We start from the raw sequence: 27,730 nt of genomic DNA, 5'->3' as shown, positions 1-27,730 counted from the left end.
ATCTTGGAGACGGCCGCCGGCTTGAGGCGAGACGGAAGACGACATTTCCACCCGTTGCCGTTGCCGGGATTGTTCAAAACAAAAAGTGCAAAGACGCCGCATCGTCCAATCGGCGCCAAGTATCGTCCAGCAAGTCCCGCCTTTCCCGAACAGGTTCTGCCTCGATCGATGATGTGAAGAAGTCCCTCGAGTCAATCCCGATGATCAATCTGGCTGGCGAGGTGACGTCCACAATCCGCTTCAGCTTTTGTTTTTGGCAAGGGTGAGACAAACTCTTAGGAACCGTCCTGTCCAATTGAAACGATCCACGGGCACGTGCCGCCTTCGCCATTTTGCTTGTTGGAGGTCCACAGTTTTCGTATTCATTTTTTTATTGAAGATGACACGCATTTCCTGGATGTATTTTTGCTCGCTCAGGTGCTGCCGTCAACCACATGAACTCCACGCACACATTTGCACGCACACGCACACGCACACGCACACCTGCTTTCCACATCCGTTGTCTCCCGGTTGCACAAACTTTTTCTTCTTATCCGCCCGACGTTTACGTGCCTGGACTGTCGGTAACTTTCGGATTTTGCCGCATCGCGTGCGGGACGCCGGTAGTGACGTCGTTGTGACGTCAATACAAAATACAGGGTTTTACAACTCTATCATTTTCTTTTTGTTCCTGAGCGGTCTGAGGGTGCAGGGATACGCTAGGTTCAACAATCTTATTTTTCTATAATTATTGATATTACTGTTGATTATTGGAATGTCGTGTTGATGGATAAAACGGCTGTTTTATGAATGAATTGGTTTAGGGGAGGAGCCTAAGTGGTTAAAAAGGGCCGGCATCGGTTTTTGGCAGAGAAGCATTTTGTGGATTTAGTGACTTCTTTTCCAATAAATTGGGACATTGCATTGGACTTGTCGGCCACGCCATCCTTATTTTAGAACCCGGCGACAGTTTTACAATGAATTTCAATGGCAAGCACGCGAGCTTGACGGACCTTGGCCGTTTGGGGGCGTGGTTTGCTGAAGGTTCATTGTCGAATTGAAAAAGAAGAACCTCAGTCATATGTTCGACTTGGTATGATATAAATATATTGTTTTTATTCATAGCCATTTTCTAGCTACTCAAAAATAGTTTGCATAAAGCGATGACAAGAAGAAGAAAAAATAGACAGTGGCCCAAATCCTGCATACTCGGCGTTCGGCACCTGTGAATTCACCTATTGGCCCATTGGTTCTTCAGATTTAAAATCAATATTTTGATTTTAGTACAAGTCAACCCCTGTTTTTTCTTTCCAATACTTTCTGGTGTTTGATCAAAAAGTAAAACATGAAGCCTATGGCAGAAGTAAAGGCTATGAAGACATCCGCCCACCAGAGGGCGCCATATCGCCTGTAAAATGTCATCTTTGCTCATCAGCTGCTTAAGTGTTATTGTCAAAATCTTCCTCTGATCGTCTCCAGCACCCCCCCCCCCCCAGGCCCCCTCCTCAAAATGGATTTGTCGCTTCAGGCCCTGCTGCCGCCTCCTGATTGGCCGCTGGTTGTTGTTACGTCATAAAGGGGCGGGTCGCCGAAAGCAGCAGGCAGGAGCAGAAAAGCCTGATGGACAGGGAGATGATGCACGCGCCCCCGCAATCCTTGGCGTTTTCCTGACATGCACAAAAAGACGAGATGTTCACAAGAAAAAAGTTGTTTCACGAGAGGGCAACTCTGCAGATGCGCGCGAATGCTGAAAAGATGACAAAATGGATTGAAATGTTGAAACAACATCCAACGTGAGACTCACTTGAAGAAAATGGAAAAAAAAACGTCTTCTTTTTTAGCTTTGGCAAGCATTCATCGGTCCAAACTTTGCAGTTTGACGTTGGAACGCTTTGAATCGTTCATAGGAATTATGAAATGCTAAACGATCCTAACGAATGATACATGATCAAAGAGAGCAAGCCGGCCAATCGGAGGCTGACCTTGGGGTGGTAGGCGTGGCAAGACTCGGGGCGCCGCCGCACTTTCTGCGACTTCATCCGGTTGCACTTGACGGTGGCGTTATGTTGGCCGGCGTCAAGGAAAACGCCGCGCTGTGCTTTTGCGTCCGGCGGCCAGCAGGCGGCGCCGTGGCGGGCGCGTGCGCGCAAGTGAGCGTGCGGTTCCAAAGGATATATTTGATCTCTTTGGGCTCCAGCGGGATGGGGCTGTACTGGCGGGAACAGTCGCAGTTGGCCTCCGTCACCACCATCAGCAAGTTGCTGTCCGGGACGCGCTGCACCACAAACATCCTGCAAAACAAAAACACAAGAACAAAAAAAGTCATCGGCGGGGGTGCGAACATTTTGGGGCCGTGAACAAAAGTATTGCGTCCATGTGTGTATTTTTGCCAACGATTTCCTTTAGCGACTTTGGACGCAAACACGACGTTCGCTACGCGCAAAACCTCGCAAGCGTTCCTAATCTCAGTTTTGTCTCTTGATGCACTTTATTGTGGGAATGCAGGAAGTGACTTTTTTTTAAAATTCTCCTCACTTTTTTGGCATCAAACAACTCCCGCATAATAATTGCCATTTACAGCTTGCTTCAAAAATGTACGCCTTTCGGGGTCGTTAAACGTTAAATATCAACTTCTCTCCATTCATTTTCAATGGGACTGACATTAAACATCATCGAAGTCCCACTTTCCACACCCCTTATGCTACATGTGTAGCAACCGGCTATCCGACTTGCACTTTTCCATACAAATTTCATTTCCCGGGTTGGTGTTCTTTTTATTCCTCTTTCAACTGCAATCGACACTTTGTCATTTTCGCATCGTTTATCGTTCCGTTGACTTCATCAGAATTCCATCTCAGCTTTCAGCATTCCCACGCAATTTCTGCACAAATTGCACTTATATGATCTTGTTTTTCGCAAAATCCTTTTCTCCTCATAATTCAACTTCACTTCGTGTTTTGAAGTTATTTGCATCAAATTTGTTGCTGCTGCTTTTATGAGTTCTTTTTTTGTGCTATTTGGTGTCAAAAGTTTGAGAATTGCAGCATTTTTTTGAAATCAAGAAAATGTTTTGAGCTTTTCGTCTCAACAGGCGGAGACGAACGACGTCGCTGGCGTTACGTCATCAAAGTCACATTGAAAGGTTGCTTATTTGATCGGTCGAACGGAACATCAGCAGTCGCTCCGCTAGTTTGTCACGTGACCCAAATTCTCACAGTCAAACGTTAAGTGGCGAGGAAGAGAAAAAACCAATTAAGTAACGAGATGATTGGCGCAAAGTCCAAAAGTTTGTTGTCTCGTTACAAGAAAGTACTTTGACAAAAAGTTACTTGCCTAAATGTAACCGAGTAAATGTACTGCATTACCAGTAGCAACATCTGCAACCAACCCACCGTCAGTTATATCATTTCATCACTTTTCATTAATATTTACCTTGACAAGTATGATTGAATTGGGATCAAGTACTTTTACTTAAGTACAATTGAAATGGAGTACTTTTGTACTTGAGTCGATTTTTCAACAAAAGCTTTTACTTAAAGCTGCCCTTTGTAACAATTTGCCCCAAAATGTCTTTCCAAATAGCTTTTTGATTTGACCATTTATTATTATTATTATTGTCATTATTATTATTATAACCATCATCTAGTAGGTGAACACCTTCGCTGTTGATGATGGGTACTGGACTGGATTCGGGTTTGAATTTCCTGCCCTCTGCCTGTTGATATGACGTCATGCGCAAGTGTGTATGTGAAGTGTGCAGTTCCATCTTTCGGCCACAGGTGGCAGTAGCGATTCGAAATTCAATTTAAGCCATTTTTTTTTGCACCCGAATCTGTACTTTTACTTCCCCCAAATGAGTCAGCACTGCCCACAGTCGAGTGTGTACATGTGTGCGTTTGTGTGCGTTTGTGTGCGTACTTCTGGCAGCGTCCGCATTTGATGATGCTGTTGGCCTCCTTGATGGACGCGTCGTACGTGAAGCCCGGATAGGCCGTCTCGCACGGGACCAGAGCCTCCACCTTCTTCTGCTTGTGAGCTGCACACACACACACACACACACACACACACACATGAGCGCGCGCACACACACGCATATTGAAACACAATGAAATCCAGCAGGGGGCGTACTAATATGATGTCAATGTTGAACTCACTGGTGTGATATCCAGCCTTGGCTTTAATGATGAAGATGATGATGATGATGATGATGATGATGACGATGATGACGACGATGATGACGATGACGACGATGACATCATAGTTGCAAAAATATGAGGGCAGTGATGAGCACACAAGGACAGAACGGGAGCATTTTTTGCGGAATGCAGCGCCGCCTTGACATACGAGCCGACCAACTTTTTCAGAATGCGAGTCGTCATTCTTTTTTTCTTTTTTTTTTGCTTCAACTTGCAAGGACAGACTTGAGATTAATTTAGTTGGTACTGAATCCGTCGAATGCGTGTGGTCTTCGGATTCATTTCATGTCAATGTGGAACCCTCATTTATGATACGTGTTTTTAAAAATGTTGAGTTACAAGTCGAGCTCGTATGTCGAGGCAAGATCGTAACGCGATGACGATCCGTCGGCCATTACCGTCCACAAAGTAATCCGAGTGCCACAAACCGCACAGGTTGAAGTCCAACACGAACCTTGGGAGACACACACACACGTTGGGTTTACATTTCTTGTGGGGACACGTGATTGACATCACGCATTTCCAAGCTCTTATTTTTGATTCATAGGAGGCGAAAGCAATTTTTGAATAATGGCCACTGAAATCAAGAACTATTTTCTATCCTCATTTCTGGCTGCTGATCACAAAACGGCCACAAGAGGGCAACTGATACCAGCGAGTATCAATACCTTCAAATAAGGCTTGGTATCGGCTGACACCGATACCTGGCATCGGTACTCGACCATCCCTGAGTAATTGCAACATTTCTTGATGTTTTTAACCTCTCCTGTTGAATTTGGTTTTTATATGTTCAAGAAATCTTTTCCACAAACAAAACGCGTGACTTGTTTTTTTTAAATATTGAACAAAAAGTGTGTGAATGTGTGTGCGTGCGCTTGTCCGGTGTACGGCAGCAAAGTGACCGGTTTGCCTGTGAAGCAAAATCCGGCAAAATGCGTCCTTGCTCACATGAGCGCGTTGGAGAAGATCCATCGGAAGATGGCCGCCAGGCCGTAGAAAGGCTGCGCACAAAGACGAGCGCGACAGCAGACGTCAACGTCGACGGCCGGCGCAAGTTCAAGGGTCAGCCGGCGCAGAGGACGGCCGCCGTCGTCAACATGAAAGGCAGACCATCGATTAGGGATTTGTGGGACGTCAGCACGATGTGCGTGCGTGCGTGCGTGCGTGCGTGCGTGCGTGCGTGCGTGTGTGCGTGCGTGCGTGCGTGCGTGCGTGCTGCACGCTTACGCTGAGCAGAGGCCTGGGAGCGCCGCTGGCGTGATGGTGGCTGTTCTTGCACATGGCCTGGTAGTCGAACAGCGACACTCTGAAAAACAACCACGTCCACAACAGTAACATTGACCTCACGCGCGCGCACGTGCGCACGCCCGCACGTGCGCGCGCGCGCTGTTCGTCAGGTGTGTGTGTTGACTCGACACGAAACGCAAATGCAAGCGCAAGAAGTCATTAACGCTCACAGAAATATTTCAAGCCGAACATTTAAGATGGATGTCATTTTTTTACATGACAAATTTGACATCGTCATCATTTGAACACAAACCTTATATGGTCGTGTAAAAATGTTTGTTTTGCTCATGAACATTTTGAAATCCTTCCAGCGTCAAGTCAAGCATTTTTTGAAAATCAATCAATCAATCAATCAATCCAACTTTCCATGGAAACTGACTTTTTGTACATGCCCATCTTGATGAGCGTCGCCATGACGGCGCCGTCAACTTCGCCCATGAAACGACCCACCTGATAAAACAAAAAGAAACAAAAGGCTTCAAAAGGCGCCGCCCAAAAAAAAAAAATCTGCAAGATGAAAATGTCATTTCTTATTTCTTTCTTTATTTTGTCGACGACGGCGGTCAATAACTTTGCCTGAGTGCGTGCGTGTGTGTTGGCGTGTTTTAACGGCATGGGGTTAATCTGCAGTGAGACGACCATCTCGTAATCCCAACCAATCAAATGACCTCATTCTACAGATGTGTGTGCGTGCGCGCATGCGTGCGTTCAGCTGAAGGTGCGCGTGAAGGTCGTGCGGCAGGGCAAAGATGAGCTCAGTGAATCCCGCCTCATCATCCAGATGTCGTTTAGAAATAATCCCCCTCATTTTGACGTGTGCCCCGTGACCTTTGACCTCTCACCTCCTTCCTCTCCTTGGACAGCAGGACGAACCCGTGATTGTCCACCAACAAACACCGAAGATCCTGAAAGCGACACGTCATGTTAGCCGGGGCGGCTCATGTGACTGGACTGGCACGCAGGTCAAATGTCACGTGAGGCGCGTCATGCATGTCACGTCACATGACATGTCAAATTAAATAGGCACCATCAAATTCACTAAATAATAACAATTATTATTAATAGTTATTATTATTGCCCCACTTCCTGAAATTGGACCATCCAATAGGATCTTGTGAAAAAGTGAACTTTTAGTTGTGTTACGAAGTTTTCATTCAATCCTTGGGGGGGGGGGGGGGGGGGGGTCACTGTAATGTGCTAATTAGCCTTGTAGCTATTTCATGCATTTGCTAATTTGATGGCAAAAAACTCTTTGCTGTCGCTTTCAGTCCTGATGATGACATCACAAATGCAAATCGGATTTCTGCGTTGGGAATTTTGACACCGCGTCATGTGACACGTCCTCGTATGATGCGCGTGTCGTGACTTACGTTACTCTCACAGTTGAGGGGACACACTCCTTCCACGTTCGAACACTGACACGCAAACAAAAACATGCCCATTGATTAGCGACACGCGTGCGCTAACTTTTGTAGCCAAAACAGAATCAAAGACACAAAATAGGAAACACTCACGTCTGTGTCGCTCGCCTAATCGGAAAAAAGAATTAGAAATGAATGATAGTGATCGCATGTTTATGACACGTGTCAACTTGTGAGATGATGTAGTACCTCGTTGTGCCTCTGGGGGCAGAACTGAGAGTTAACATTTACACTTCAAATGGAAAATACATTTGAAAAATGAACACAAATAAAATGAAATGAAATTTAAAAAAAGACAGCGCCCCGAACAAACGTCCACCAACACGTATGGCAATAATTGACGGCCATTGAAATGCAATAAGAAAGTTTTTTGTTTTCAAACTGAAATTATTCCAAAAAGATTGATAAACCTCTAATATGCGTTTTCTCAAATAAAGCCTAAAAATAAATAAATAAACAAGCAAAACAAAGTCTGCAACGAGGTGAATCCAACCTGTGACCGTTCGGGGCTCCGCTGTAATAAGTGAAGGGAGGAAAAACGCTGCCCCCTTTTGGCTTGGAGGAAAACAACAACTTGCTGTGAGCAACAAGGAGGAGCATGAAAATGTAAAGTCAGACATTTAATCACAAGCTGTCCGCTCTCATTAAGCACCGCCTACTTCACATCTGCCACACAAACAGCTGTGCGTGTGTGTGTGTGTGCGTGTGTGCGTGTGTGCGTGTCCACTCACCTGCTTGGTATTGGCCCAGAAAGTCTTCTCCAGTAAGTCCAAGGTCATCTGCAGGCCCACGGCTAAAAATAGAAACACAAACACACACACACACACACGCACCATTAATGGCAGCTGTGCGTCAGCATATGTCGTCTCTCTCCCTTTTTTTCTTGAATCACATGATGCTCGCTCACCCCCGGGCAGCAGGTTGTGTATGTGTGTGCGTGTGCGTGTGTGTGCGTGTGTGCGTGTGTGCGTGTGTGTGCGTGAGGCAGCTGAGAGAGCAGCGATGATGATGATGATGATGATGATGATGGTGAGGATGATGAGGATGATGTGGATAAGGAGGAGGAGCATCACTAAAGCGATAAAGCGCACTTGCGTTTGAGCTGCAGCAGCAAGTGGATCAAGACTTGATCGGGTGAGGAGCACTTCCTGTCCCGAAGAAGCACTTCCTGTCTTGGAGATCCACTTTGCACAAGGATGTGAAGACAACTTCCTGCTTGGAGGGGCTTCAGCACATGGTGGGTGACCAGTGTGTGTGTGTGTGTGTGGGGGGGGGGGGGGGGCGGGGGTCTTGTTTCTGTGACATGGTGGGGCCAACATTTCGGGATTTCACAGACTTGTGGGGCCCCCCCCCCGTCCATCTGCGGCCATTTTGCTGGACCCCACAAGTTTAGACCTCTTTTTGAGGGTCAAGACTTGGTTTTAGAGTTTAGGTTTGAATTGTGTTATGGTTGAGGTTAGGGTAAGAAATGGGGGTAGGCAATCGTTTTTGATGGTTGGGGTTAGGGGGAGGGGCTAGGAAATGCATGATGTCAATGAGATGGCCCCACAAAGGTAGTAAAACAAACGTGTGTGTGTGCGCGCCACAACATCTGTCTGTAGTGTGTGTCACAGAACAGCAGCTGGATTGTTATGGTTATGGTTCCAAATGAGGGTTTTAAACCTGGGTTTTGGTTTTGAAGTCAGGTTTCAAAGTCGGGTTTTGAACTTGGGTTAGGGTTTTAAACCAGTATTTTGATGTATGGCGAGAGTTTCAAATGAGGGTTTTAAACAAGAGTTAGTGAGTCGGGTTCAAATGAATTGAGAGTGTTTAGGATGGATGAAGAAGAATGTAGAGAATGAGTCGGGGTTTTGAACTCGGGTGAGGGTTCACCCACCCAACAACCCGCATTTCTGGGGCAGATCGTGTTTGAACCTGCGGGGGTCTCCAGCACATTTTTTGCAGCGTTATCATTGCGTGTGTCTGTTGTGACATCCGTGCGTCCGTGCGTCCGTCCTGCATGTTGCGAGGCTTGCTGATTTGTGACGTCCGCCGGCACTTTTGAGCCTGGCAGATGTTTTGTCTGCATTCCGGCGCGGCTCAATGGCGATGGCGCGGCGGCCCCGGCGGGCGGCCATGATGGACCCTTTGTGGCCGGCTGACAAAGCCAGACGGCCACAAAGCAAAGCGCTCGGGGCTGCGGCACTCAAGTGGCTCGCCTTGCAAATGGAGCAAGAAGGCCGCGTGGATTATTTATTCATTTTTTCTAATCTGATGATGCTTTTAATCGGCCGTTGCAGATTTTCGAGCAACTGCAGCCGTTGAAATCCTCGCTCAGAGGCGGATGAAGAAAAAAAAGCCTCCCAAGGATTATTTCGTTCGTTTCAGGATTAGCGACGGCAATTTATTGCAGGGTCGGCACTCGGCCGGAAGGGGCAAGCGGCTAGCGTTAGCATGTAGCTTCACAAGCAGATCCAAAGAGGGAGTTCAAAATGGTCCGCTTTGGACCCAAGTCAAGAATGCCGGCTGAAGGTCAAGTCCTTTTTTGGCTCAATGGGTCACGTATCGGAACGTTTTCATTTCTGATGGCAACTGTACGATTCCGAAGTTTTCAAATCCCGCTGGACACTCGAAGATGGCGCTCGTCCCACCAAGACGTGACAATGAACGGGGGAGGCGGTCTAAGGTGGTGGTCGTCCCCGCGGTACCGCATCGAAGCATGTGGCGTGTCCACGACACGTGACGGCGGGACGTCAAGCGGTTCTGTTTCAAGGTTCTTGAAATGTGGTTCTGTGTGCTCGGCAGGATCTTCTGCTCAACCGGACCCTGCTGTGATCCATGTGGCCGAAAATGAGGCGGCTGGACCGGCGCCGACAGAACCACCAGGAGCTTCTTGGTGCGTCTTGAGGACCGCGATGATGATGATGATGATGATGATGATGAGGAAATCCCTTTGTAGTGATTCGCGACTTTGTTTGTTGACATCGGGTCCCGTTTCAGCCAAAAGTCTTGTTGCGTTGTCAAATGTCGAAGTGAGTCCTGTCCGGGTTTCTGGATTCCGCAACAATCGCGTGAAACGAGCGTCCTGCATTCCAACAAGTCGTCTTGAGGCTTCCCACTGAAGGAGGCCATCTTTGTGGGCTTGGGGAGGGGGCGGGGCCTGTCAGGACGTTTTTCCAGGCGGACGATGGACGACGCCTCAAACCTCCTCTTGTGTTTCCAGACGTCTTTTCTCATTTGACATGTTTGGCTTCTCTCGCGTCCCTTTCCAAAGTTCGGACCTTGTTAATGTTCGTCCTTGTCGCGCTGCCAACGATTCCAAACGAACGATTCCGATCCATGCGGTTCCCGACACAGGAGTCGCGACCCGGGTCCAGAAAGCGAAAACTCTGCCGCAGATCGCCTTCAGCCGCGGGCGCTTCCTCGAAGCCGGCACGTAAACGAGCTCATCGGCGCAGCTGCTGCGTCGAAGCGCTGGCGGCTGAAGGTGTTTCAGGGTTTCTTCTCCTGGACCAGGATTCTCCAACCCTGATCACTACAAAAAGGACTTTATAATGGCGGACTGTGAAATTGACTCTCGAACTGCAATTATTATTTGGGGGTGTTCGATACCACCTTTCTTCAGACCGATACCAGAACAAGTATTCAATCTTTGAGGACTCACCGACATCAAGCACCGATACCTCTCGCACAGCGGTCACTCACTTGGGTCCTGGAGAGTCCCAGTCCTGCATGTTTACGATCCTCCAACACAGCTGATTGAAATGAGGAGCTCTGCAGAAGCCCGATAACGATCCTGATCATTTGAATCAGGTGTGTTGGAGGAGGGAAACATGGAAAACATGCAGGATAGGGCCCTCGAGGACCGGACTTGGTGACCTCTGCTCAGTACTTCGGTTTTCATTTAACAGAAGTAGAAAAAGTTGTGAAGTACGACTTTTCTTTCTTTGTGTCTTCCTCGATATCCGATTTCCCGCCGCGGGCGCTCGTGTGTCCGGTGTGACTTGTTTGCATCGCCCGTTTTGGCTTCTCTCGTTTTGGCTTCTCTCGTTTTGGCTTCTCTCGTTTTGGCTTCTCTCGTTTTGGCTTCTCTCGTTTTGGCTTCGCTCGTTTTGGCTTCGCTCGTTTTGGCTTCGCTCGTTTTGGCTTCTCCCGTTTTGGCTTCTCTCGTTTTGGCTTCTCTCGTTTTGGCTTCTCTCGTTTTGGCTTCTCTCGTTTTGGCTTCTCTCGTTTTGGCTTCTCCCGTTTTGGCTTCTCTCGTTTTGGCTTCTCTCATTTTGGCTTCTCTCGTTTTGGCTTCTCCCGTTTTGGCTTCTCTCGTTGCGCTCCAACAGGACCCGCTTGTGTTTGCTTCGCAGCCGGCGCCGTCGCGCCCACCCTGGCTGTGCTTCTGGTGGTCCTGCTGGGCTCGGGCCGCTGCTGTCCCGGCCCGTGCACCTGCCACGGGAACGCCAGCGACTGCTCGGGTCTGCGCCTGCTCAGCTTGACCTCGGTCCTGCCTGGGCTGGATCGGGGCTGCGTGGCGTTGCGCCTCCTCCGGAACAACCTCTCCGCCCTGGCGACCGTCGACTTCATCAACCTCACCAGCCTGGAGGTCCTGGATATTTCCCAGAACCGGTTCTCCGGCCTGCCCTCGGGAGCCTTCTCCAATCTGGGCGGCCTGCGTTGGCTCAACCTGTCATCCAACCTTCTCGGGGCGCACCTGAGCGCCGCGGCCGACACTCGCAAGGAGGCGGACCGGGCCCTCAGCAGGGAGGCCTTTAAAGGTTTGTGGTGGCTCCGAGGTCTGGACCTGTCTTCCAACGGCCTCCCCTGGCTGCCGACGGGTCTGCTGGACGGACTCCAGAGGCTGTCGTGGTTGTCCCTGGCCAGGAACCGTCTGGCTGTCCTGGAGAGGGTGACCTTCGAACCTCTGATGGGACTCAAGCAGCTGGTCCTGGCTGGGAACGTCTGGGACTGCGACTGCAAGATGAGGGCCTTCAAACTCTGGATGGAGTGGATGCTTTATCGAGGTAGGCCTCAGAACTTCCGAAGGTTTCGGGTCCACGGAGAAACGTGGACAAGGACCTCCTCGTAATCCTAATGCCATTTATTGATTGACTTTTCCGATACCGAATTGAATACTTTTTAGGCGCACTTGCTCATCCAATTACAAATCTTAACAATCTTCACAATCATGTGACTGGATCCTGACCAGTTTTTGCCAAACCAGGACTAACCATTCCAGGTCCAGAAAGTAAAATCCCGGCGCACTTTGGCTTGAGCGACAGGTGCTTGCAGGTAAACAAGGTCCTTACGAGAAGAACCTGTGGCTAAAGCCAAAGTGCGCCGGGTTTTTACTTTCTGGACCTGGTTTTCTATCCCTGAGACTAAATCCAGCATTTAGCAACAGCTCAGCGGAATCTCGCGAAACCCATCGATGAGTGCCAGTTGGTGTTCTGGTGTTTGAGATTCGTTGGTTTTGGTTCAGTACGCGCCAAAGCGTCTCACCGCGAAATCCGAGCAATCGGACTCCAGCACACCTCGTGGCCGCTTTTGTTTGATCGGCGTTAGGATTATGAGTTGATCCTCGGGAAAAGTTCTCCTCTCGTCCCCCCGTTTCCAAGCTTCCGTGATCTCCTTCTTCATAGACGGTCGGGTCGACACCATGACTTGCAGTCTGCCGCGGAACTTGTTGGGCCGAGACGTCCGCGGGGTGCCGGCCGAGATGTTCGCCCGCTGCGCGCCGAGCGCCGCCAGGAACTCCAGCGCCAGGGAGTCGGCATCAGGAGACCCGAGCCGGCCCTTGTGTCCGCCGGGCCGCTCGGACGAGTGCGTCCGGCAGCGCTACCGTCCGCTCAGCGTCCGGCGGGCTCACGGGACGCAGATCGTGGCGGGCGTGGTGTGCGGGACGGTTTGCGTCATGATGGCGGTGGCGGCCACCTACGGCTGCGTCTACGCTTCGCTCATGGCGCGCTACCAGAGGCGCCTGAAGACGCGCGGGCAGCCGCTCATGGCGCAGTCCGGACTGGACGCGGACCCGGAAGACGGGACGCCGCCGGAGGAGACGGCGCCCAAAGAGGCCTGCGCGGTGCACGGGTACCGCATCAGCAGCTTTTGACGGACTCAAAATCAGCAGCTCCAATCAGCAACACTGCCACCCGCAGCTTGCGTTGAGCTACTGCAGCTCCAATCAGCAACACCTGCGGTCACAACGACGAGCAGGCGTGGGACGCAAAGTGTGCGCTGTGTAAATTCTCCATTTTTGTCCCCCTGAACAAATCTCCATCAATAAAATGAATTTGTCTCAACGGACTTTTCTTCTCCAAAGTTGAAGCGGTCGACGTTTTGGACCAATCGCGAACAAGGAGCATCGTGACGGCCACTGCGGCAGCCAATAAGCTCGCTTGCCATCAAGTTGGAAGCGGACATGACGGGAACGCAAGGTCAAGTAACGCTACGCTCCAAAAAGAGAATTGCGGAATTCATTTAAGATTACGATTACGAAACTTCATTGCTTCAATTGGTGACACACAATTCATTCATTCATTCATTCATAATTGTGATGAAACCAAAGTGAATATATGAAGTTCAATGAACTCACTTTGGTTTCATGTTTTAATCATGTGTTACCGATTGAAGCAATTTTATTTAATTGGTCAACAATTCAATTTGTAATCTTAATTTGGTCCAACAATTTTCCTTTTGGAGTGCATGCATGAGCTGGAGTCTTTCCCGGCTGCCTTTGGGTCCACTCTGGACCCACAAAGTCTGGACGGGTGAGCAAACATCGGGGGTGGATTTCACAAAGCAGCTTTAGTGACAACCCTGAAACTCTGCGGGAAACTCTGCGGGAAACTCTGCGGGAAACTCTGCGTCTTGTGTTTCAGAAAGGAAGGTCACTGAAAGCAGAGGAAAAAGAGGTAACGCGAGCTCGTTCCATAAAAAGAGCTCATTAAGCTCTCGGCCAGTTGCCGTAGTGTCCATGAACCAAACCTGGTCGGTTGCAGGTTTTTCACAATGAACCTCGAGGTTTTCTCCGTCCCCGCCTCCTTTTAGCCACACATGACATTTCCTTTCCTTATTCATTAAGTCCACTGTGGCGAGTTTTTGCGTAAATACGCTATCGTCTTTAGCATGGATGTCAAAGTCGGGTCCTGGAGGGCCGGAGTCCTGCAGGTTTTGCATGTTCCCCTTCTCCAACACAGCTGACATACGATTAGCTCATCAGCAGAAGCCTGATAACGATCCTGTTGATTGGAGTCAGAAAACTGCGGCCCTCCGGGACCCGAGTTTGCCCACCCTTGCTCTACCGGGAGCCGCTTTTTAGTGCGTTGGCAACGCCGGGCGACTTCTTTGCGACACGACCTCAAATGGGCTGCCCCGGGACCGAAAAGGGGGCGTTTCCTCTCTCGGTTGATGTCAACTCGCTGGTCAGGCTCAGCCTGGCTCGATGTTTGTGGAGCAGGTTTTTGTGTGCAAAAAACCAAACGGGACAAAAAGACAACAACATTCTCAAGAGGGACGAACCGACCTCCAGCCGTGGCCGTCTTGCCTTGCGCCGACACGGTGACGGCGGTGGCGGCCACCACGAACTTCACGCCTGCAAGCACGACAACGACGACGTACGCGTCACATGCACAAACTGTCCATCGTTTTTGCAGATTTACAAATTTGCGACCTTTCTCGTTGACGGGGTAGTAGAAGAAACTTCCCGGCGGGTTTTCCACGGCCAGTCGGTACCACAGCGGGAAGTGGTCCACCGTGAACAGGTTGTCCTTGTCTGCGGGCGTGAGGAACTTCCTGCGACGGGACAAACACACCCGGTCACGCGCTGCGTGATGGGAGCGGTCGCAGCGCGGCGGGAAGCGCCCTGACTTTGCCACTCGCGTCTCGGCGCCGGCGAATCTCATCGTCCTCATCAGGCCGGCACGCGTGCCCAGAAACGCCGTCTCCACGCCGGCTTCCACCCTGTTCACACGCACACGTCAGCATTCCCGCCCAGGCCGGTTTGGTCCCGGGCGCTTTGCGGGCGACCTGTCGTCCAGCATGATGGCGTTCCAGTAAGCCTCCATGGGCGCCGTCACCACCGCGTCGAACAAGGTCAGCTGAAGCAGCAGCTCGTCGCCTTGGCGACACACACGGCAGGTGAAAACCCGTTCTCGGGGCGAGGCGGCGCGGGGGCGACTTACACTCCAGGTCGGGCTCCTCCCCCAGCAGGTACCGGATGGCCGCCTGCAGCTGCGAGTACTTGCGGTGGGCGGGGTCGATGTCCGTCTCGCAGTACGTCCTCGAAGAGCAAAAACCGCAAGCATCAAGCAACGTTCCGGTCGAAGTATTTTTCATGCCGCGCCTTCGCTTGCCCCGAAAACAACAAGCCGGAAAAATAGCGAGAAGATGAAGGTCAAATATTTTGCCAAAAGCGATCGGCGCTCAACGCGACTCGACGTCCGCCGTCGCGTTCGAAGATGTTGAGTCACGATCGTTAACGGCGTTTGCTAAGCTGAGCGTCGGCATCGCCATTCGCGTTACCGTAGACGTTAGCATCAAGCTAGCAAGCGCAGCTTTCATCTCATTTGGAATCGGACGAATTGACGTGCAACTGCGCGTCCAATCAAAGTCATTGACAAATTCTTTCATCCGAATCATCAATAAGTGAATTGAAATGAACTCGAGGGAAGAAAAGGCTGAATGCAAAATTGCGATCGTACCACTCGGACGCGATGCTGAGGTCGGGAGAGGTCAGGTCGTGCAGCCCTGCGGGTGCAAAGGTCAGAGTTCATCGGCGCAGTGGCTGCGCTGCATTGCGGGAAATCCGGCCCACCTTCTTCCACGGACACGTTTCCCACGAACATCAGCTTCCCGTGACCTCGGGTCAACACCATGCCGAAGCTGCGCGCGCGCGCACACACATTACCGTAAGCTGCACCATGCTGCCCTCTAGTGGACGCGTGAAACGATCTTACCTGAAGGGCGTGTCGTCGATGTTTGTGTAGAAATATTCGTTGACCAGGAAGAGCGGTCGCCTCTGTTCATGTCGGACACAACAAAAGACGGCATTGGTACGAGTCCTCATTTTTACTTGCTTCCATTCACAACGTACGGAAGCCTCAGTCTTGCTGCCAGCCAAACCCCGCCCCCAAAAAAGTTCAATAACACGTCAAGTCGTCAAAATTCCTTTCGGTTCAGCTCAATGGCGGTTCCAGTCCTTTTTTTGGTCTTTAATTAAAAAAAGGGAAAAAAGAGGCCAAGCGTTTCAAAAGAAGAAGACTGACATTGTTAGAATAAATGTAAATAAGTTATCCCATATTTACTCGTATAGTATTGCAAAGCATTTTTTGAGCGAGCGCTATAACCTCGTTGGGAAGATGTCAATGGAAGTTATCTGTGAAGAGAGCAGAGGCTGCTGGGAAGGATTTTGCTGCAGCTGCAAAACAGGAAATGCGTTCGCATCACAAGACGGGACTGAAACCTTTTGCTGCCGGAGCGCCCAAGAAAGATATTATTATCGGCACGCGCTGTGACAAAGGTCAAAGAGAGGGCGCGGGAGAATGTGCCTCGGAGCGGGCAGGAGGTTGTAATCTGTGCACATCTTTGTCCGTTCTCCTCGCCAGCAAAAAGAACTCAACTTTGGTTGACTGAACCTGACGGCCATTTTGTACATTCGCAGCCAAATGTCAATGTTATCATGTCAAAGCTTTGATTTTTGCTTTTTTTGGGGGGGGGGGGGGCGTGGCAGCAAGACGCTTGCGTCGCTGACCCCGTTCTCCACCGACGCGCGGATGTTGAGCGCGTGGCTTCCCGTCTCGCCCCTCACCATCGCCGTCCGCAGCTGCCGCCGCACAGGAAGGAGCGTCAGCCTGCCTTGCCGGCCACCGTCGCCGCGGTTACCAACCGTCGCCGCGGTTACCAACCGTCGCCGCGGTTACCTACCGTCTCGTCGGCGTCCTCCCACTCCACCTCGGACAGATCCACGCTGTTGTAGTTGGGCTTGGGTTTCAGCTTCTTGCCGTCCTTGTACTGCAAAAGCGCAAACAACGTTTGACCTTCGTTTTGCTTTTCAAACATTCTCACAATCCTTTCGGTACAATTGGCAAAGTCGGCCATTTTTACGACTATTTTCCATTTGCTTTGTCAAAATAAGTACACTTGACTTTTATTTATTTCCAGACAAATTCTACAATTTGTGCTGTACTTTAGTTTTCATTTAATGCTTATTGTTGCCAGAAAAGGATTGTGCCCAGTGCAGCATGAGGTCACCAGAGGTCGGAGGTCGGGGTGCGCCAGGATGTAGCCGTTGTTGGTGATGAGGAAGGCGTAGCCGTGAGCGCCCAGCTGAGGAGACGCAAAAGCATAACAAGAAAGACGTGAGGACGGCGGCGAGGACGGTGGCGAAGACGGCGGCGAGGACGGACGGCGGCGAGGACGGACGGCGGCGAGGACGGCGGCGAGGACGACGGCGAGGACGGCGGCGAGGACGGCGGCGAGGACGGCGGCGAGGACGGCGGCGAGGACGGCGGCGAGGACAGCGGCGAGGACGACGGCGAGGACGGCGGCGAGGACGACGGCGAAGACGGCGGCGAGGACGGCGAGGTATGTACCATGTAGCGGGGCGCCAGCTTCATGACCTCCATGAGGGGAACGTCGGTGCCGACCACGCCCAGGAGGATCCCGTGCGACAGCTGGACACGCAGCAAGACGATACGGATGATACACTTTAGGACTTGATACCTTAACCCTGATTTCGAACCCTACTTTCACAGACTAAGGCCGGCTTTAAACCAGAATTGAAAACCAAAAGTCTTGTTTTCAAGCCTACTTTGAAATCCACATTCAAGTTTAAAACCACAAAAACCAACTCTCGTATGAAACCCTTCCCATAAATCGAAACCCTGATCCTGAATTTGAAACTCTGACTCTCATTTGAAACCCCAATTTGAAAATCGAACCCCAATTCAAAACCCTAACTGGAAACTCCATTTGTAGTCGTCGCGTTTGAAACTCTAATTGGAAACAACAACACTTTAGTTTGCAACTGAAATGAAACTCAAGTTTTACTTGAACTCTTTAAAACCTGAGCCAAGAAATCGATGAGAGAAAATTCCGATTCTTTGTAAATAGAGTATTTATTGTGTCCTCCATTTTTTAAATGAACTTCCACATTTGACTTTGGATTTGTGTCATATTTGATATATTCACTCACAATGCTTTAAATTCGTCAAAAATATGAAAAACATATCATGAACATGTCAACATTTCCAAAAATCCAAAAGACCATTTCCTGTTATTAATACGTTTATGTTGGCGTCTCTCCTTTCTCAGTCGGCGCCATCTTGCAAGGTTGCTGACTGATACTGCCCTCTAGTGGATTTTCCGCGCAATGCATGTGTCAGATCATACACGTCGAGGTTTTAAAGGCAAAACAAAATGATGAACTCGAGGGCTTAAAATATGATTCGTTTGGCATCATAAGGTTCAAACACACGTTTGAATTCCTAACCTTGATTTTAAACCCTACTTTTTAAAAAAAACATAACCTAACCTCATTTTAAATGGTAGCTTTATTTGAAAGCTTGATTTTGTTTAAAGGCCAAATTTGAAGGTTAATTTCAGCCAAGCAAGCGCGCGTGTGCGTGCGTGCGCGCGTGCGACGATGCGCGCCCGACTGACCGTCTCCTTCTTCTTGCTGAAGACGGGCATGGCCACTGACGTCATCAGCAGCAGACTTTGCGCTTTGGTGCTGAACAGCTGACGCGTCGCAAAACAACAACAACAACAACAACAACGTCACATGACAAGCTGGATCGCTCGGACGGCGGGAAACGCGCAGCGGGACATTCGGGATCATCATGTCGACAAAAATTAACCTCACGCGCGCACGCGCACGTCGTTTACCTCCTTGGTTTTGGGAAGCTGACCACGAGGAGGATGACGAGGATGAGGATGAAGATGAAAAAACATGAGGTCATGATGAAGACGATGGGGGCGGGGGCGGTGCCGGGAGGCGGTGCCCCGGCTTTTGCGAGGGGTCGGGGGTCGGGGGTCTCACCACGGTGTCCATGTAGGCTTCGGTCCAGATGATGTCGTGATCGTGATTGATGACCATGGGCCGACTCAGCACGTGCAGGTATTCCATCACGTTCTCCTGCACGTCCGCCAGCGTGGACACGTGCGTGTAGTAGCCTGCAAACGCGCACAGTTCGCAAAACATCAACTCTTACGCACGCGCACGCACGCGCAGAGCGCCTCGACCTTTGTTGTTGCAGGCGATCCACTTTGTGTTTTGCGCAAAGGTCATCTCTCGGCCAATCAAATACGTGAAGACGCGCACCTGAAACGAGGAAGCAGACGACGTCACGGAAAGTTCGGAGCGGCGAGCGTGGGCGGGTTCCGGTGGGCGGGGGGGCACGGCCGCTCTCACCCTGCGCTCGGGCCAGTTGAACTCCTCGAAGACCGACTCAAAGTCCTCCATGGCGCCGTCCGTGATCAGCATGATGGCCTGGTTGCACATGCTGCCCTGACCCAACACGCGCGCCTGCGCACACACGCACGCACACGCGGGCCAGAAAAATGTACGACTTGCGTGTGGTGACATTTAAAAGCCTTTTCGCCGATAGCGGTGACGACGGCGGGCAACTATTAAAATCTTGTTCTCTTCGATATATAAATGACTCTTTTTGCCACAGTTGGCCATTAGCCACTCCAGTGGACACGAGTGTCGTCTTGACATACACTGCCATCCAGTGGTCAACGTTTGTGAGTGCAAAAAAACAAAACACAGAGACAAGACAAGATGGCCGACCGAAGTTCAGATGGGACGTGCAATAAGTGTCTATTCATTTTTGTATGTCATTTTTGAATTTTTGCACCGCTGATTTAATTTTGACTAAAGTGAACAAAAACCAAGAGAGTATGCAGTTTCTTTAGGAAATGAGTTTGGAGCATCAAGCTAAAGCTTTACTCATTACAAACCCCCGTAGTAGTTTTTAAATTTTCTATAGTCTTTACATTATTTTCTGTTATTTATTTATTTGATATTTTCATTTCATTTATTTATTTATTTGTATTTAATTGTATTACAAACATATGTCATCACTTGCTCAAATGCACATTGTCCACCCTAGTGGACGTGTCACCACATCTGGTTTTATAAAAGCAGTTTCGAGGCGAGCCAACGACACGAACCTCGTTGAGGATCTTGAAGGATTCTTTCATGGCGTTCTTGATCTTGGCTTCTCCTTTGACGTGAAGCTCGTCCACCAGCATCTTGAAGTGCTGACACGCACACGCACACGCACACGCACACGCACACGCACGCCACCGCGAGGCATGACGTCATGTGTCATAGGATGATGATGACGATGAAGAGGAGGAGGAGGAGGAAGAACTCACCTCTCTGTTGTCCAGGTCAGCTTGGACCAGAGTCCCTCTGAAGCAGGGCTCCACGTAGCGCACGTAATCCGTGTACTACGCACACACAAAAAAAGCTGACGGGGGTGTGCGCGCGCGCGCGCGCGCGCGTGTGTGCGTGTGCGCGCGTCTCACGGCGATGACGTTGACAAAGTCGTTTTCTCCCAGCGTGTCCAAGATGGTGTTGATGGTGTGCTTGGCGATGGTCATCTTCAAGCCCTTCATGCTGCCGCTGATGTCCACCATGATGATGATGTCTTTGGGCGACGTGGCCGCCTGGATGTACCTGCCGCGCACACGCACGCGCACGCGCACACGCACGCCACCAGAAGGTTGAACATGGCTTTTGCCTGTGAAACTCTTCATCTCACCTCAACATATTATTGTTCCTTGGCAGTCATTTGGCGCCATAGGTTCGCGGCAAAGCACTGCTTTTACGGCGGTGCGCTTTGACGTTGAAATGCGTGAAAACATTCGAAGCCAATGAGACTTTGCGCGAGCGGACTTTCTCACGTGACCGCCGACGAGACGAGCGTCCCGTCCCGCGCGAGGACGCCTGATTGGGCGTGTTTTGAGCGTGGGAAGGTTTCGGCGTGAAAAGTCACCAGTTTCGGTTGCGGGAGTCGAAGGCGGCCACGTTGTTGCTGTCCGGCGTCCATTTGATGCCTGAAAACGACAAACGTTGACATGCTAAGCTAACGGACGCTAACCAGGAGAGGAGACGCTTTTTGCTTGAATTATGATTGCATCGTTTGTAGATGGACGGAATAACAATTGCTTTCTTTCATGCCGTGATTCAAAAATCATTTTTGACGAATAATTAGTTGGAACTCATAAATAATACGATGACAAAATGAGACCGAAATATTACAAAAGCACTTTTTTCCACATGATATTAATGTTTAAATTTGATAGAAAAACAACTTCTCTAAATTGACTCCATTAATAATAATACCACGAAAAACGGAATTCATTCTTATAAAACAATCATTTATTTATTATTGAAAAAAAAACGATGTTGATTCCTTTTTATGACAGAATAAAAACTTTTATTTACTTTTCATGATTTATGAATTTTGGGTGACTTCATTTATGGCGCGTTTGTGGCGTGTGGCGCACGCACCCACCGCGCGGCGTCTTACCGGGATAGATCCTGAAGAATCCGGCAGAGCTGCCGAAGTACTGCCAGGTGAGGGTTGGGTCCTTCAGGAAGTTGCCCACGAAGACGTCGTTGAGGGCCTCCGAGTTGTAGACGGCGTTGAGGATGTTGGGGTCTGCCGGACGGACAGACGGACGGATGGACGTGAGAAAAGCCAACCTAGCGAGCGGCGAGCGGCGAGCGAACGGCGAGCGACCTTTGTTGTAGACGTTGGTGGGCACCTGCACGGTGCTCTGCTGGGTGTTGACGGCCATCTTGTTGAAGTGCTCGTTCTCCTCCAGCGGGAACTCGCCGCCCAGCTCCGCCGCGTTGCCGTCCTCGTCCAGCGTGTTGATCAACATGGAGTTGTAGTAGTCAAACTAGATAACAAAATGGCGACACATCATTTGTCCGACTCCATATTGATGATCAATTGTATGCGCGCGCACACGCACACGCACGCGCACGCGCACGCACCTCCAAGGAACTGTTGAAGTCGTGGTAGAGGTCAGCGTCTTCCGCCGACTCGGCTAACCTCTGAAAGACAAAAACATGGAGATCGGTTTTAATCGGGATTGAAATTGAATGGAAAAAAAAACCTGCAAGCGATTTCCTCGCACGGGTTTGCAACTTGTTGCTAGGCAGACCGATTGTGACTTTTCACTTTGGATCGTGAATGGCAACACTCGGGTCAACCGGTGGAGCCCGGAGTTCAAAGCAAACATGGCGAAGCAGCATTTCGCTGTTATGCTGCACACCAATGGAAAAAGATGCCAAGAGAAATATGAATGCTTTGAAGTCCGGGTTCAACGTCTTTTAAAGCATTTTTAAGGTTCATTCTTAAAAATAAAAATCTATCTTTCATTTGCATATTTTGTTTTGAAATGTCTTCTGTTGTTGCGCTTTTAAAAATGTGTGTTTAATGACGTCAATTGCGCATGAAATACAGCGGACGCATCTTGACTCATTCATAAACTGCTCTGTATTCACTAGAATGCATGACATCATCACTTTGCAGAGGCTGAGCTGCACTGTATTTGTTTCCCGAGTCAAGCAGCTTTCCTGTCCCTGACTTAAGATGTTCCGTGTGGGAACTTTCTTTTACAGCAGAAAAGTCCGAAGCGAACGCTTTCGGGTCATTTTCCGACGCGCTGTCCACGAGCCACTTTTGGCCCCCGACCCGCCCGTTGAGACCCCGGGCCGATCGAAAAAGAGCTTGCTTGGCGGTTTTGAAGTGTGTGAATTACAAAGCGCACCTTGACGGACTTCATTTTGCTGCCCAGCATGCGTTCGATCTGCTCGGCGTAGTCTTTGACCAAATCGCTTCCGTCCACGTCCACGATCTTGACGATGGACTCCACGTCCTTCAGTTTCTGAACACACAGCGTAAAGACACGCCGACACCTGCTTGACACGCTTCAACATACGCGAGACACAAGTCAGCTTTGCATCCGATTGTTTCACATTTTGAAAGCGAATTTGGTGAAAATGCGCAAATCGGACACGCGAAACGTTTCCATCTGTTGTTCTTTTGCCAATATTGAGAGCGGACTCCGCCGCTGCAGGTGGCGCTGTACACCACAGAGAAGTGATCCAGCAGTCATTTAAAAGAAGAAGAAGAAGACCAGGAAGCGACTGCGCCGTGCGATGACGTCGTCGTACGAGTTAGCTTTTGTCATTCTTAATCAACGTTAGCGTTTCTTTGCTGTTTGTCTAAAACTGCATGAATATTCGCTTCATGAATGAATTCCCAAAAGATTTCTGTTTGCTCGCCCCCCCCCCCCCCCGATGCCCCCCCCCCAAACGTACGTGTGACGTCATATCCGGTCGTAGCAGCAGTTATTCGCAAAAGCAGTTTTTTTGCATTTTCCTTTTTTTTTCGATCCGCTTCCAATCCGCGCCCAATTTTGGGCCTTTCTTCGAATCGAAAACGTTTCCACGATGAATCGATGTCGCCACATACTCAGAACTGAATGAAGTAATTCCAAGCAGATTTTGAATTGAGGGCAGCTTCACGTCGCTGCTTATACTTGCAGTAAATCGTTTTTGGTCGGCTAACAAATAGCGCTAGCACGCCGAGACGCGCTAGTCATCAGCGCGCTAACCAAAGCGCGCGGGCCGACTTATTTGCGGCAGCGGGGATTTGTGTCACTTATTTTGAGCTTGCGAGTCTTGACCACCTGAAGCTGATCTGAAGTCAGCCAAGTCGGACGTCACGTGACCCCGAGCCATCGGCTCACTTTCTCGCCGTTAGCCGCGCGGAAGCGGATCAGCGCCGCGGCCGCGCGTACCTTCTGCAGAAGAAGCGATCCCGAATATTTGGTGGAAAGATCTCCGAGCTGCGCCGAGAAGGCGGACGCCCACTGCTGCACGCTGGACACAAAAACACAACCACAAGGCAACGTTTCATCGGCGCCGCTCGGCAACGTTTCGCGGCTTGCGGACGCCAGGCCCGGAAAGTCCAAACCTGGCGCTGAACTGGCGGGTCAACGAGCTCGTACGAGCGCCTGAATGCGGCCGAAGCCGAAATCTTTCAGGCTTTGGACTTTGAACTGCACACGGCATAAAAGAACACAAAAACACAAGACGTGCTGCACGACGGGAAAAATGTACTGAAGACAAACGAAGAACAAGAAACACAATTGAGAAATGAAATATGAGACCACAAAAAGCAGCAGCGCACATGATAAGAAGACACAAACGTTGCAAAAGTCATCACAACCTCACCATGAGTTCAAAAGGTTCATCTTGTCTTTTGTTTTCGTTTTTGAAGACATCTCACAAGTGTCAGTTTGACATTGTTAAGTTATTAACATTGTTTTTCAGTTTCAATTTATATTTTAACCGTTTTGGATTTAGTTAACTCAGTATGGCTCAATGAATAGAATTGCATTCTTATCTGTCTCACACTCCTGAGAAAATAAGGGAGTATATGTGTCTGGTATCTGTCTCTTTCGGAAGAGACAGGCTGATGTATGATTGTTTTTCTCTAATCTGATTTATAGCTATGGGAACTTGCTGAACTTGCTGATGGGAGGAGACTTTTCGTATTCTCCCACTTTTGTATAAGTATTGATGCCCCACGTTGGACGAGACAGACAACCTGATAGAACACGGCTTCAGTGTCATCAGCCTTTTGTCATCAGAAGCTTCTGATAATTATAATACCTTTGCAAAGGGACTTCTTCACCAGAATCTCACCATTCAGTTAATTGAACACGCAAAGAGTACAATACTTAATATTGTCTACTCTAACAACATCTTGTGAGGAAGGCGGCGGAAACGAATCATGATGATGTCGTCACGAATATGCCAGCAAAAGAACAAAAAAGGGGGAAAAACAAGCGCTATTGGCAAGGTTAGCGCGTTAGCGTGTTAGCATGACGCAGCATTGGCCGTCCGGGGTGGTGAAAGTGGGTCACCGCGGTCGAAGGTGACCCCGCCCCTGGCGCCAGTCCAGCATCCGTGATCGCTAAGCGGCTGTTAGCGTGTAGCGTAGCATCAGCGTGCGAGACGCGCGATGGGAAGGCGGCCATCGTTTATGGCACGCGCAGAGCAGCATTGTGGAGATTTGTGGAACATCTGAGGACATTCCCAGTCATCCTGGAACCAGTCCAGAACATTTTGACGCCGTTTGAGGACGTCGTGAGACGCTGTCTCGTTCGGAGCATGTGAGAACCTTGTGGTGCATTCTGGAACCATTTCAGCTTCAACTCTTGGGAACTCTTCTAGAATGCTGTGGGACAATTCAGGAGCCGTTCAAGAAAACGGTTCTGCAGACGTTCTGCAACATTGCAAGACATTATGTAACCTTCTGAGAAATTCTGGAACAGAACTTTAAGGGACTCTCTTGCACCATTCTAGAACCAGAGGTGGCAAATCCAGGACCGGAAAGTAAAAACCCTGCCACAGTTTGGCTTTAGCCCCAGGTGCTCGCTAGCTAGCTCCCTAGCTAGCTCCCATGGTGCTCGTGAACCTGCTAGGGGGCTCGCTAGCTAACGAGCTAGCTAGCTAGTAGCCAGCATCGTTGGCCAAAGTTAAACTGCGGCAGGGTTTTCTAGACCGAGGTAGCAAAAATCCCGGTCCAGAAAGTAAAAACCCTGCCACAGTTTAACTTTAGCCAACGATGCTAGCTACTAGCTAGCTAGTAGCGAGATGAGCCAAATTGTGGCAGGGTTTCTACTTTCTGGACCGGGATTTTTGCTACCTCGGTCGAGAACACATTTTGGAAGCGTTCCACTTCATTGATGTTGACACGACAACGCGTTGATATTGCGAGAACCCAACGTGGAATCTTCTCGCAGCGTTTACAATACTGTGAGATTCGATTAGAATACGGTGCGACATTCTGTTGCGGGACACGGCCGGGACATTGCGAAATACTTGTGATCATCCAAAATTGCGAGCGGGCCAAGAGCCCAGAGATTAAACGCAGATTAAACAGATTAGCAGGATGAGCGGACAAGATGGCAGACGGACAAGAGGCGGCTCAATATGTGGGACAGTTGGAGCCGTCCAAATCCCGGCCACTGACCCAACCGGCCGGCAAGGGGCGGAGTCAGGCCGCCACCCTGCCACGGGCGCAAGCGGACGTCAAACTCCACACGGACGCGTCTTGTCAACATTGTGACTTTGATTTTGGAATCGCTCCATCGTTATGATGAACGCAGCTTATTGACGACGGACTCGTCTGGTCCGACGTTCTCCGGCAGGATTCCCCAATCGCGGTCCTGGAGAGAACGCACCTGAGTCCGAAGATCGGGATCTTTATCAAGCTTTGGCGGGGCTTGCCCATCGGCCGATTATCGGAATCCGCTGCGTTAACGTGGGAAAGCTGCAGGATTCCGGCCTTCCGGGACCAGGACTGGGGCGAGCCCGCTCGAGGGTCAACAGAATTGTGGCGTTAAAAAACAACAACCTTCTCAAAAGAGAGATTGGAATCAAAATTGGTTTGATCCCATTTCGGGGTCGGAAGTTCAAACCCTGTCAGTCGAAACTTGACTGAGTTTGAACCGCTTTCGTTCAAAGCACAAATCTCTCGTTCGGGAACATTTTCGATCGGTTCCGATCATTCAAAGTCGTCCGTCCACACCAAAAGACCCAAGATCTGGATCACAAGCACCTTCAAGATCAGATCAGGCTTTTCGTTCCTTGCAGTTGAAACGTGAAGATCAAAGCCAGAACCAGTTTGAACTTAAAGTACTGACGTTGGCGTTCAGGGCCCGTTTGAAACATTGAAATCTGGACCAGAACACATTTGAACCAGTTTCATTCATTCACATGAGAAAAATGAGGATCTACTGCAGGTACGAAAGCATTTGAAGCAGAGAGAAAGTAGAAAGCGCAACACCTCGATCAGAACTCGTTGGAAGCGAGTTGACCCGCAGTAGGGTTAGTTCGGGTCAGGATTAGGACTTCAAGAAGATCTAGATCAGAACCGGTTTGAACTCGATTGTCACAGCAGGGCTAGGGTTAGGATTGTATTCATTGAAATGGAGGTCCGGGTGAGAACCAGTTCCTTCCATCCATTTTCTTAACCGCTTGTCCTCACAAGGGTCGCGGGGTGCTGGAGCCTATCCCAGCTGGCTTCGGGCAGTAGGCGGGGTGCGCCCTCAACTGCTGGCCAGCCAACTTTCAAGCCATCTTTTGGGAATTTGAGGTCTCGAACCCGCTTCATTGATTTACATTAGGATTAGGATTAGAATTGAATTCTTCCACCGCAGAAGCGTGAAGACAAAGGTCCGAGTCCGTGCGAAACGTCGATATGAGCATCAGAAGCGGCTTGAAGCGGGTTCACGTGTTCGCATCAGGCAATGTACCGGACAGCCGTTTTGATGGATTCCTTCATTTGGGCTTTCGTTTCGTTGGCACGCGGCAGAAACCGGTTTGAAGCCGTTTCCTTCATTTGCAGGAAGGCAGAAGAAAAAGAACAACTCACGTCTCTGGCGGAATCTTCATCTGAGCTCGAGCGCCGATCCACAGCAAGAAGAATCCCAGAATTGGGTACGCTTTGGAGCCGCCCCTCATCCTGCTTCCCGACCGGCGTGGAGACGACCGCCACGGGGCTTTGGCCAGGAGGATTTAAAGAGACGTCACGGGGCCTCCATCTTGTTGCTCCTCGGAGGACCTTATCATCGGCGTCATCTTCATCGTCGTCATCTTCATCATCGTCATCGTCCTCCTGGAGATCTTGGCCGTCTTCTTCCGGGTTCCTCCGCCTTCGTCCTCCCACATCAGAGACAAGCCGGCGTCCCGCTGGACATTTTGCAGCAGCTCACCCAATTTGCCTGATAATCCACTTGGATTAAAATCCCTCCTCCATGGCGGGAAAGCGGCAGGCG

General features: G+C 49.9%; 2 protein-coding genes across 9 annotated transcripts; one reads left to right on the top strand and one right to left on the bottom strand.

Annotated features, from left to right (window-relative positions):
- Window positions 1-1,073: 1,073 nt before the first annotated feature.
- On the bottom strand, window positions 1,074-27,730 carry LOC147174871 (voltage-dependent calcium channel subunit alpha-2/delta-4-like). Of its 6 annotated transcripts, XM_086073023.1 has the most exons (40): window positions 27,328-27,728; window positions 23,681-23,762; window positions 22,646-22,762; window positions 21,867-21,926; window positions 21,607-21,769; window positions 21,394-21,525; window positions 20,857-20,917; window positions 20,387-20,537; window positions 20,234-20,308; window positions 20,027-20,116; window positions 19,263-19,376; window positions 19,094-19,172; window positions 18,891-19,024; window positions 18,737-18,754; window positions 18,512-18,589; window positions 17,443-17,523; window positions 17,102-17,176; window positions 16,775-16,861; window positions 16,602-16,673; window positions 15,808-15,869; window positions 15,666-15,733; window positions 15,553-15,598; window positions 15,034-15,131; window positions 14,879-14,969; window positions 14,720-14,812; window positions 14,523-14,644; window positions 14,376-14,444; window positions 7,615-7,676; window positions 6,977-6,991; window positions 6,833-6,877; window positions 6,305-6,367; window positions 5,842-5,912; window positions 5,403-5,481; window positions 5,124-5,176; window positions 4,574-4,629; window positions 4,134-4,154; window positions 3,898-4,015; window positions 2,150-2,270; window positions 1,962-2,039; window positions 1,074-1,646 (listed from the first exon to the last, which is right to left on the bottom strand). In XM_086073023.1, the coding sequence occupies exons 1-40, from the start codon at window positions 27,414-27,416 to the stop codon at window positions 1,545-1,547; spliced, it is 3,291 nt and encodes a 1,096-aa protein (XP_085929149.1). In that variant the 5' UTR covers window positions 27,417-27,728; the 3' UTR covers window positions 1,074-1,544. The 6 variants fall into 6 exon arrangements, with proteins under 6 accessions (XP_085929149.1, XP_085929151.1, XP_085929150.1 ...); XM_086073025.1 differs by lacking the exon at window positions 4,134-4,154 and having other exon boundaries at window positions 27,328-27,730; XM_086073024.1 differs by lacking the exon at window positions 18,737-18,754.
- LOC147174872 (leucine-rich repeat and transmembrane domain-containing protein 2-like) lies at window positions 7,810-13,341 on the top strand. 3 transcript variants are annotated; one of them, XM_086073032.1, is made up of 4 exons: window positions 7,810-8,120; window positions 9,668-9,758; window positions 11,197-11,874; window positions 12,493-13,341. In XM_086073032.1, exons 2-4 carry the CDS (start codon window positions 9,701-9,703, stop codon window positions 12,960-12,962), a joined length of 1,206 nt encoding a protein of 401 aa, XP_085929158.1. In that variant the 5' UTR covers window positions 7,810-8,120; window positions 9,668-9,700; the 3' UTR covers window positions 12,963-13,341. The 3 variants fall into 3 exon arrangements, with proteins under 3 accessions (XP_085929158.1, XP_085929159.1, XP_085929160.1); XM_086073033.1 differs by having other exon boundaries at window positions 7,812-8,120; window positions 11,221-11,874; XM_086073034.1 differs by lacking the exon at window positions 7,810-8,120 and adding an exon at window positions 9,164-9,548 and having other exon boundaries at window positions 11,221-11,874.

The sequence above is a fragment of the Leptonotus elevatus genome, chromosome 4, assembly GCF_054856555.1.
Source record: "Leptonotus elevatus isolate MCC_2025b chromosome 4, RoL_Lele_1.0, whole genome shotgun sequence".
Classification (NCBI taxonomy): domain Eukaryota; kingdom Metazoa; phylum Chordata; class Actinopteri; order Syngnathiformes; family Syngnathidae; genus Leptonotus; species Leptonotus elevatus.
The sequence above is the reverse complement of the archived record's forward strand: the minus strand, read 5'-3'. Positions and strand labels throughout refer to the sequence as shown.